Below are 11,046 nucleotides of genomic sequence, written 5' to 3' on the forward strand. Positions count from 1 at the left end.
AGCAGAACAATTTATTAGTTTTAATAGAGAGGAAGAAATTCAAACTTGTTCCCAATGTCCAAACTGTTTATAGTAGTCTATAGGACTGAATCAGTGTTGCTCATCTAAAATTATATTTTTAGACTCCAAAGTTTTGTCCTTTTGAATGACCATCTAAGTAACAGTATCTGACAATTATTTTAAGTTTCTTAATTATTTAATTCTTAATAATTAGAATATGTTTATTATATCTTATGTGGAAAGAGAACTGTGCTTCTGGATTTCAGAGTTCATGAACTGTTGCTCTCTGTATGATACTTATATAAATGAAAAGAAGCACTAAAGTGTGTAAAAACTCTGAAAGGAACTCTATATCATTTTGCTCTTATGGAGCAGAAATTATTTTTATTCTCTTTGTCAACTAAATGGGATGATGCCTGAGTGAAAAAATAACCTGCCCACAGGGACACAGCCCATAGTTTTCAGAGCCAGGATTCCAAACCACACATTCTCATTCCTGATCCAACGCACTTAATTACTGCACATGGCACCTCCCTCTTTAGAGGGAGTTACATGTATGGTATCACCTTAAATGGGTCATATACAGTTCTTAAGAAAAGGGTACATTTGACTTAGAGGTGAAACTCATGTTCTCTTTAGCCATCTAGTTTGCATAAGAAATATTGCTGCTTCTTTAATCTGTAACCGGTTATTCTCCTTTAGGTATAGAGACCATGAGCAGGGTGGTTTGTTTTGTTTTTGATCACTGCGATTTGTAAAACTTTAAACTTTACTACAACTTTTACCACATTATGCAGTTTGTGGAATGAAGTCTGTGTGTCATTTAAAAAGACATTAACTGATATGCTAGAAGGTTCATGGTTCTTGGAAGCAAACAAGTGTGTTTTCCAAACCAGCCCTGGTTCTGCTGCCCATAGCTCTACATACTGGACCTCTGTGTCTGTCTGTCTGTCTCTCTCTCTCTCTCTCTCTCTCTCTCTCTCTCTCATAAGAAAAATAAAGATTTCTAGTTCATAGGAATTTGGGGGAAAGCTAAATGAGATAACATGTAAAGTATCTGGCAAATATATCACAAAGTTGATATTGAATAAGTGTTAATTCTCTTTCCTTCCCTGCCTGCCCTGTTGCTATATTTTAAACCCTGGTTACTGACAGTTTTTTTTATAACTTCTATGAAATCTGAGGGGAAATACACTGTCAGTCTAATTCATGAGAATATCTTTTCTTCATCACGTATTTTAGGCCCCAACCATGTGGCACAGACGTAGGTATAAACTATAGTAAAATGCAAGTAACCTTATTTGAATATTGTTTTGCTAATTATTGGTACCTATCTCTGCTGTAGTGGGCTATCTTATTTCTATTTTTTAGAACCATACTTAAACCTCCCCCTGATTGCTGATGATAAAGTGTGGTTTCACACCTGGTCTGGCTGAACTTTTGCATATCACTTCATACTTTGTTCATATATGTTTCTAACCTCACTGCCATCTTCTATATGCTTAATACCAAGCCCATTAAGATGCCCATTAAAATGACTTTATCACCGTCTTTTAAAAATTTAGTTATAAATGTCATGAGTCTTATGAGAATGTAATAAATTGTTACTAATCTAGATTGATGTCTAATTATTATATCATGAAGATATAGAACCTGAACCACAGAGTGATTAAGTTTCATGAGGTCATGTGAAATTGTCAGTCTCTAGATCAAAATACTTTTAACATTTGTGATACATTTTGAATTTCCCAAATTCTTTATGATAGAAAAAATATGTCTATAAAAATATATTTGCTTGATTTTCAGATAACTTATAAGCAAAGAAATGAAGCAAAATCCTATATATTTAAGGTAACCTGGTAAGGTGATTTAATTATTTAATTTAATTATTTGTGACTAGATTAAGTAGAAGAACTTTAAAACCTGAATCACCTTACCTCTCTACTTCCTCTTATGAATATCAATAATGAGTAATAATAATAATGATGATGATGATAATAATAATATCTTCCATTTATTGAGTTCTTGGTATATATATACCTGATGGTTGTAGACAGTGCTCATTTTATTTTATTCTTGTCACACAACATATCAGTTACTTTGGGTAACTGTATTCACTTTTCTTCTAAGGAAATACCCTGCCCCTTCCCACTTCTGAGTGAGGATGACCCTCTCGGTTTCAAGGGTGAATTATAGCATTCAGGCCCAACCACCTGCATTTCCCAGGCCTTCATAGTAAATACTGTTGAAGTCTAGAATTTGGCTTATTCTACTTACAAACTAATAAGTTAGTCTACTGCTGTTTTGTAGATGCTGAAAGATACAAGATTCCTGGGTTAGAGACCAAAAAAAAAAAACACCTTTATTACTAATGGAACAATCAAAAAGCAACATGATTTGTGTTTGTCTCATTTGCCCCCAATTCTCATGTAGAGAGATTCTATGCAGCAATGAGTTTGTGTCCCATTTAAGGGACACTGACTTAGAGAAAATCACCATCTTATAATAAGGAGTGAGCAAGACTTCTTTCTGTCCTTGAAAGAGACAAGGCTTATTTGTAAGATTGTTTGCTGTGAACACAACCTTGAGAAGTCATCCAGGTAAAGAATGGTCCTCAGTCAGGGCTTCACCTTCTTGACATACTCAGCAAAATGTAAGGAAGGTAAGAGGCCCGTGGAGGAGTGCCTCTCACCAAATGATCTCAGACAGTCCAATTAGACAGCCTGATATGTCTTCTTTCCTCTTAAATTTGGACCTGGAAAGATGTCATGTTGCAATTTCTGCAGCTCTCTTGTAATTGCAAAGGAATATCCAGTCCAAAAGGAGAGCCAACACAGCAAAAGTCAGAGATGAGAAATGAAGACTGAACAAAAAAAAGTTTCTAGTGAATTGCAGATCAAGTACACCCTGAAGCCAGATCTTCTCAAGTTTTTTTCACTTATTGAATTTTCATTCATTCTCAACTAAAAGAGCTCTGACTTATTTGGCATTTGACATACACTGTCTCATCAGGACAGCCCTGTAGAAGAGGCTTTCCTAACCATTATCCTGACATTCTTCATGAGAATCATGTGCATCAGAGGATTGACTTACTCCATATTACACAACAAAAAGAGCAGAACCATGTCTGCTGATAACAAACTCCATGCTCTTAACAGTTAAAGCATTAGCTTTCACTTTAGTGTTAGAATCATCAAAATTCACCCAGAATCACAATCTCTATCTATAACAGAGCATAGAGAATATGCATTTTTATAAGTTCTTGGATGATTTTGATGTAGGACTTATTAATCACTTATGAAACATTTGCCTTAGAAAGTGTGATTTCAAGGACACTGCTGTCAAAAGTTCTGATACAATGTCCTTATTAAAAAATCTTGCTTCTGGAAGAATACTACCTGAAGCCTTGTCAGTTATGTAAACTGTAAAATCAAAGAAAATTCTCTTCTGAGAAGACCTTTATAAGAGGTGGGAAAAGCTAGAAAGCACAAATTCCTGAGCTGGGGAAAGAAAATGTAGAAATGAAACCTTAAAAGGTAAAGGGGGAGAAAAGAAAAATCTTGAAGTACTAGTTTACCAATAAGCATCCAAGAAGTTTTTCTTAATTAAATAGTGTGTGTGTGTGTGTGTGTGTGTGTGTGTGTGTGTGTGTGTGTGTGTGTTTTAATTTTAGGTACCAGTGTTCATATGTATAAGGAGATTTGAGAATCTTTTGAAAAAAAAATACAGACATCTACTTGGTTTGCTAATTACAGCAGCTCATTGGACGTAAAGGAGAATGTTTAATTTAATTATTGACTTTGAACAGACATGTTGCCACTGATATTATAGCTAGATTAATTAACTGTTCAATGGTTATAGAGACAAAGAGAACACAGTGAGACCTACTTTCCATCAATATTTGGACATCCTTTTTTGCAGAATAGTCATGTAAGTTACATGTACTATTTTATAATATTAGCTTGCTTGCCTATCATGTCTTCAATCCCTCTTTTTAAAATTTAAGTGGAATATAACTTGTCCTTTGAAATACATACTATTCTTGCAAAATTCATAACTATTTATGTACATAATAGTCTACATAAGATGGTGTCCTTCAAGTGGAACCTAATACATATTGAGTCTTCCTTAAATTATTAAAAGCTGTATTACTTGAGTCTTTATCTGTAATAGTTCCAATCACATAATCACTGTGTATGGGCTAGAGTTAAATTTCCTGAAGAGGTAATGTTAATTTAAGTTTAAAATTACTCCAGAGAGTTTGTCTGTGGTCCCAAATGGCTGTAATGTTTTTAGCTTTGGACTAACATTGAGCTTAATGTATGATTTGATAATAATTCAGTTTATTATGAAAGTGAACATTTTACTAATGGACCTTTCTTTAAAAATCCCATCTCCTCTCTCCACAACAGTTTGACAAGTAGACATTTGCTACTTTTGTTTGAACTGGTTTCTTGGGTACACCACCTCCTCGACCTTTTCATTTTTGCAGAAACATCTTGCTTTTCTTTGTAGCTGAACTCAGAAGCTAGGTTCTTTCAAATCTGTAAGAACTCAACACTGTAGCTGCGAACAATGAACACCTCTCAGCCATCTCAGCTGAGTACCTAACATCTCTGATTGGTGCCTTGGAATAGAAAAAGTATTGAGCCAGATGTGCAAAACATAATCCCACAGGCAAGAGCTTTTCAGAAGACTGATATGGTATTTCCATTATTTGTTCTAAATAGGTTGGAAATATATTACAATTTTAAAGTTTTTATCCAAGAGAACCTCTTGCTTTTTCTTTTCAGGTAAAAACTACACAATGAACATTTTGTATAATGGCAGGTTTAAATTGGATGAGACATTAAAGGTTTTTTTTAACATAATCCTTTTCTATGGATATTGTGTGAAAAGATGGCCTGGGAAATACTATCTGGGAACACAGAGGTCACTTGTAAGCAAACTTATAATAGTTCATAGACACTAAACAGATACACTTTAGCTTTCAAGTGTTACAGGGCATTTGAAGGCCTCTGAACCCTGCCCCCAACTCTGGTCCTGGAATTACTGCAAATTTTGTCTTGGAAAATACTTTTTTATGCTTATCTTGCTGGGAAAATAAAGTCTAGTAAAACAAAACATACATCCTTCCAGGATGGAAATGTCCACTATTGAACAAAGCATATGTTTTCTCTTATGCTGAAATCTGATTTTTGAATTTCTTTTACACATTGTCCTCTGCAACAGTTTTAAGAGATACCACCTCCCATCTTTTCTTGGGATCTAAATCAACAATTACTCAGTTCCCACAATAAATGTTAAGGTCATAAATGAGAGCAGACAGTACTTTGATCTATGAAAGATTGAAGTATTGTCTATTTTGTTGGCAACAGTGCAAACCAGGGTAGCATTGCTCCCTATTCATACTTACATGAGTGTTTCCTCTTCCTCTTTCTCCTCCTCCTCCTTCTTCCTTCCCCTTCTTTCTCCCCCCACCCTCTCTCCCCCTTTCTGTACTAACAGGATTTTCTTTTTAGAAAAATAATTAAAAGTATAATTACTATCTTGGTAAAATTTTCAAAGATGATTTGAAAAGTGAAGCATAAGGTAATTAAGGCTGTGCTTATGTAAAAAAAATAAATAATCCACTGAAACAGTAAAATTCAGAGGGCAGCCAGACTATTTGCAACAGCATAATACATTTGTTTATTTAGTTAAATATTACAACAATAACAGGTTAAGAGCACTAGATTTGTATCCTGTTAATAGGATTATGATCAAAATTTTGATTTGTAAATTTAACTCTTCTTAGCCATTAAAAATCCATTTTCCAAAAGAGTGATAATATAGGTTATTATTAAGGGACAAATTTAAACTCTGATTTATGATCAAAAGCATATTTGTTCATTAGTTTAAACAAAACAGAGACATTTTAACTCTTGGTTACTGCTTTCAGAAAAGCACAATGTTCTTGAAGCAAATATACATGACATATCTTTTTCAGTAGTGAGTTCAACCATTGTGTATTATGTCAATGACAGAACCTGAGAATCGCAGATTTATTATCTCCGGATCATTGCATCACACTCTGGTTTACTTAAACAATCAAGAAAAAAAAACACACATGTATTTAGTGCCTACTATGTACAAGCCTGAATAATAAAGCAGTACAAGAAATACAAAGAAGTAAAACTATTGGTCCTTGCCCTGCTCTTTCCAATGCTGTTGGTAAGATTAAACATAGACACAAATTATTCCACTTCCAATGTCCTCAAAAGTAGTGATTATTTTAACTGAACTGTATCTCAGAATCTCCTCTGAGGGAACCTAGAAGAAGCAGAGACATCCCCAGCAGTGATGAAAGTCTCTGAATTAGATCTCTCAGCTTCAGGCTTGAGGGCTTCTTGGACCCCTGAAACTGAAAGTGTTCCAGCCAGTCTCACACCTGTCACTGTTCGGTGGCTGTACTTGAAATTGTTTCTTGGACTCCACAGAGGAGCAAGGTGAACAAATATACACATATATTATGTGCATACACATACATACACACATACATACACTGGAATCACATACAGGGTGATGTTTCCCATATATATATATATTTCCCGGAAAGCTAGGAGTTCAGGACATTTGAATCTGAATGGAGAAGAGACTAACTCACATTGTCATTTTTTTAAAAAAAAATATTATGATAAAACAAGATACCACAATAAGAAAAATATGAAAAATCTCCAAACTCCACTGGACGCAGGCAAAAGTAGAAAGGCTACCAGAAAAGACAAAAGCGCCTTTCAGAGAGGAGATGTTGAGAGGGCCCTGGAGAAGGGAGGGAGCTTTCCTCCACTCCTGCTCCACTACGAATCTTAGGGTCCTCAAGAAGAGCCTCCCGATAGGGAAGAAAGGGAAAGCAGAAACACATTTTCCAACACCGAGAATAAATAAATAAATAAATAATTCCGTTAAACAGGAAAATAACTTATTAGGCACCGCCTGAAAAGCAGCAGCCCTGAGGGGCGGCGGGGGTGGGGTGGGGGTGAGGGGGTTACTCTGCAGAGAGCCTGCACGCAACTGCAGCGGGGCCAGCTTTGTGAACAAGGCTCTTAAGTTGCCACCCTAGGTCTTGGCCCCGGTGCCTGATCTTCTACGTAAACTAGAGTAGGAAACCGAATCTGATATTATTTTAGGTAGGCTACTCCAGAAACTTGAGCAAGGTAGAAAGAAAAGTGAAGTTTGCTGCTGCGCTTTCAAGCAGTCCCTTAGAAAGTGCGCTGGCTCTGCTCAGCCTAACGCAGATGCGTGTAGCCCAGGGGCGCCCAGCGTTAGCTCTTAGAAACCGGTTCTGAGTCTGGCGTGAGGGTGGCTTCTGTGACACCCCCACCCTATCCCTAAGTTAGGAAGCTTCGACAAATTCCTCTCTTCCTTTACTTCCCAGCTCCGTTTTGCTCCAGAGGGGTTTGGATGTAGATGCGTGAACGCTGGGTTTCAAGCACAGGATCTATTTCACTAAGCACCGGGCTCTGCTCTGGATGAAGTGGGAGTGGTGGAGGGGCCAAAGCAAGTATGAGCCTTCACCGAAAAGTAGGTGGAAAGACTATCAATTTAGTTCATTCCCAAGTCCTACGTCCCTTAAAGTAAGGTTGCGCAAAGGAAGAGCGGTGGTAATTCCGGACATTTTGCTAGCTGCACCGGCAGACTGCCCAGCTGACCTGCGCGGCAGGAAAGGGCTGAAAGCGAACTGGGAACTCACCCCTAGGGAAATCCGTGGTAGTAACCGTGGCTCCTTAAACAAATAATGGCTAGAGGGGCTGAGGAATAGACTGAATTGGCAACGTTAATGAGTTCGTGATCTGCGTGAGCCAGACGGAGAGGAAGGATTTAAGTTATAGGGTGTGAAGAACAGAAGGACACGGAGCAGCAAATATAGTGGAGCAAAGGGCCAAAAGTGGGAGACGGAGAAGAGCATCTGAAAGCTTTCTCAGTTTCTAAGCTAAACTCTGAATGCAACCTTATTTGCACAGCTTTCCTGGTTCCTTCCACTACCCCCAAGTTACTCCCAGCGCACCTTGGCGCCCTAGATGACATCCCCTCATACCCAGTCTCCCCTACTCGTCCTTCCCCACCCCCCTTTGGCGAGGGCCCCTGAGTGGCCCCAGCTCAAAGAGTCGTGATCCGGGAAGTGCAGGTGCCATTACGAAAGACACCACCGGACTCCAGGTTCTCAGGCTGAAAGTCCTCGACGCTGTAGGCTCTGCTTTTGAGGGCAGTGGCATAGTAGTCGACTGGCTCCTCGGCTGCGTTGTCCATCCAGCTGAGGCACAAGATGCGCTGGAAAGAGCGCTTGAAGTTGTCCGAGAGGAAACCATAAAGTATGGGATTGGCGCAGCTGTTGGCGTAGCCAAGGATGACCGACAACTGGCTCACCGTGGCGTCGTCCTGCTCAGCGAACACATTGACCAGCTGCACCACGTAGAAAGGCATCCAGCATATGACAAACACCATCACGACCATCATCACCATTAAAGTGATTTTGCGCTCCGAGCGTTTGCGCTGCTGCCAGCCGGCCTTGAGGGCCACCATGCGCATCTTAGCGATAATGAGCACATAGCACAGGCAGATAGCCCCGACGGGCAGCAGGAAGCCCATAAGAAATGTATACAACACGAAACCCACCAACCAGCGCTGGGCAGGCTCAGGCATGAGCATGTTGCAGGCCACCGTACCATCGCTGTTGGCCGCGGTGCGTGAGAAGACCACAATGGGCAAGATGACAAGCAGAGATAGTACCCACACGCCCAGGTTCACCACTTTGGCCACTGTGGGGCGGCGGTAGCGGGCTGCTTTGATGGGGTGCACCACGGCCACATAGCGGTCCACACTGAGTACAGTCAGACAGTAGATGCTGGTGAACATGTTGACCGCATCCACGCTGAGCACGAGGCGGCAGAGCAGGGCGCCGAAAGGCCAGTGGCGCAACAACGTGGAGGTGACCAAAAAGGGCACGCTGAGCATGAGCAGCTCATCAGCAATGGCCAGGTTTAGGATGTAGATGTTGGTGGCCGTCTTCATTTTGGCGTAGCGCAGGATCACGTAGATGACCATGGAGTTCCCACACAGCCCCACCAGGCACACCACGGAGTAGATGAAAGAGATGAGAATTGCGCTCCCCTGGCCCTCGCTTAAGGTCCCATTCTGGGACGCGTTTCGCCCTGGCTCCTCCATGCCGTCCGCAGAGCCAGCCCCGGGGCCCCTGCCGCAGCCGCCTGCGCTGCAGCTGCCCGGGCTGGGGCTAGGAGAGGAGGAAGAAGAGGAGGCGGTGCCATTGGGGAACATGCCAGCTGAGGGGGGCCGCTGGGGCTGCCGGCGCTGGGGCGCTCTGCTGGAGTCCCCGCCGCCTGCGCCCTCCCTCGGTACCCGGTAGCTTTCCAGCAGCCTACTGTCACCGGGAACCTCAGGGTTGAGCGCAGCAGCTGCGGGGAGCGCGGCTCCTACCAGCGCCTGCTCGGCGCATCGCCTAGCGGTTGCCTGCCTGAGCGCTGCCTCTTGCTGCTTCTGGGCGCCTGGGCACACCGGAGTGTGGAGAACAGAGGCCAAGAGGCTTCACAGCCATTAACTGGCGCGGCTCTGGGCTGGTGAATGATTAATAGGCACCACCAGCGCGTCAGCAGTTACGAAAAGGGAGGAGGGAGGGAGGAGGGCAGTTAGGTGGTTTGTTCCCCCTCCCCCAATTTTTTTCCCTTCCCAGTGTTTCTCAGGTTCAACTCGAGCTGTTGCTTCGGGGTTTCCTCGCAACACCTTTACCCATCCCTCAGAACGACCTGGGAAGTGTCTCTGCCTTCCTAGAGGGCAAGTAGGAGTCAAAGGTATAGTGTTGGTCCCATCCCACCTCACTCCTACCCAAAGCAAAGACTGAAGCGAACCCCAAACATGGATGTCTGGATTTCATCTCAGTTTCCTTCAGTTGCTGACATCTCCTGGGGGAACACCAATTCCCTTAATGTCGCGGGGCCCGGGACCCTAAGCCCTCACCTCCCGCCACCGCTTGCCCTGCCCTTCAGACCTGCAGCTTAAGCTCGCAGTCTCCGTCCCAGAGCGCTCTCTCTCCAGACCGACGCGAAGACGCCCGGTGCAAAGTGCACGTGTGGTCCGGTAGCGCGCAGACGTTCTTTGCGCAGTCCAACTCTCTTTGGGCCCAACCCCGCACAAGAGCCCACGCAAATACTCTTAGAGTGGTAGAAACTGACTCTGAGCCGCTAGCATTAAGAGCAGGAAGAAACACAATTGGTGTGTTAGGGGATTCTGATCTATAACACAGCAGGCAATTCCTCGCCGGCAGGAGTGTAAGGGGTCCGAGTGAAACACAGCGAATCATTTAGTAAATGTTATAGTGCCCAGAGCTCCCCGCGTTTCCCATAGGAATATCGACTGCAGAAACTGGGACGCGCCAGGGAGCTCAGGAGGAGCCTGAGGCTCCCTCCGGAACGTGCCAGGCACGGTATTGGAAATCCATCTAGGTGTTCACTGGAGAAAGATAAGCCTGTGCTGCTCAGAGCCGCTCCGCCCATGTCCCGGTTGTACTTTGTACCCTGGAGAATTGGCGGGCGGGGCTGGGAGAAAGAGAGCGGAAAGGCCTGGGTCTGAGGGAACCCAGCTCCATTAAATCCACGATGGGCCGTCTGAGCAGCTGACCAGACTATCTTCGTCCCAAGATCCGCGGGACAGCAGCCGGGTTTTCCCAGGAAGTATTAGGAAATACTAGTGTATTTCATGTGACTAAACCTTTAAGACCCGGGCATTGATAAAGGCACGCCTGAAGCTCACTGACTTCATTTAGCAATTGAAAGATTTCCGTGTAAGAAAGAATGGGTGTTCAATTACCATGATTTTTAAATGACCCGTGGGACTTCCTATCATTCTGAGACTAGGCTTTCTTGGGCTTTTCAGTGGAAGCATCACAGTCCACTCAATTCCCCCATTCCTTTTCATAAATCCTTCCCTGCAGGATCCCTGCAAGTCTCTGAAAGGTGCCAGCTCTCAGGAAGAGGGACCTATGGCTGTCCAGTG

The 11,046-nt window shown here is 42.6% G+C and overlaps 1 protein-coding gene across 2 annotated transcripts; it reads right to left on the minus strand.

Annotated features, from left to right (window-relative positions):
* Positions 1–5,665: 5,665 nt before the first annotated feature.
* Positions 5,666–10,529, minus strand: Sstr1 (somatostatin receptor 1). 2 transcript variants are annotated; one of them, XM_040274954.2, is made up of 2 exons: positions 10,043–10,528; positions 5,666–9,271 (listed from the first exon to the last, which is right to left on the minus strand). In XM_040274954.2, the coding sequence occupies exon 2, from the start codon at positions 9,202–9,204 to the stop codon at positions 8,140–8,142; it is 1,065 nt and encodes a 354-aa protein (XP_040130888.1). In that variant the 5' UTR covers positions 9,205–9,271; positions 10,043–10,528; the 3' UTR covers positions 5,666–8,139. The 2 variants fall into 2 exon arrangements, with proteins under 2 accessions (XP_040130888.1, XP_005322759.1); XM_005322702.4 differs by having other exon boundaries at positions 5,666–10,529.
* Between the last annotated feature and the right edge of the window lie 517 nt (positions 10,530–11,046).

Source organism: Ictidomys tridecemlineatus, chromosome 5, assembly GCF_052094955.1.
Source record: "Ictidomys tridecemlineatus isolate mIctTri1 chromosome 5, mIctTri1.hap1, whole genome shotgun sequence".
Taxonomy (NCBI): Eukaryota; Metazoa; Chordata; class Mammalia; order Rodentia; family Sciuridae; genus Ictidomys; species Ictidomys tridecemlineatus.

Bases quoted from the DNA above. Each gene is read 5' to 3' on its own strand.
- Sstr1 (XM_005322702.4), bottom strand. From the start codon at position 9,315: ATGTTCCCCAATGGCACCGCCTCCTCTTCTTCCTCCTCTCCTAGCCCC.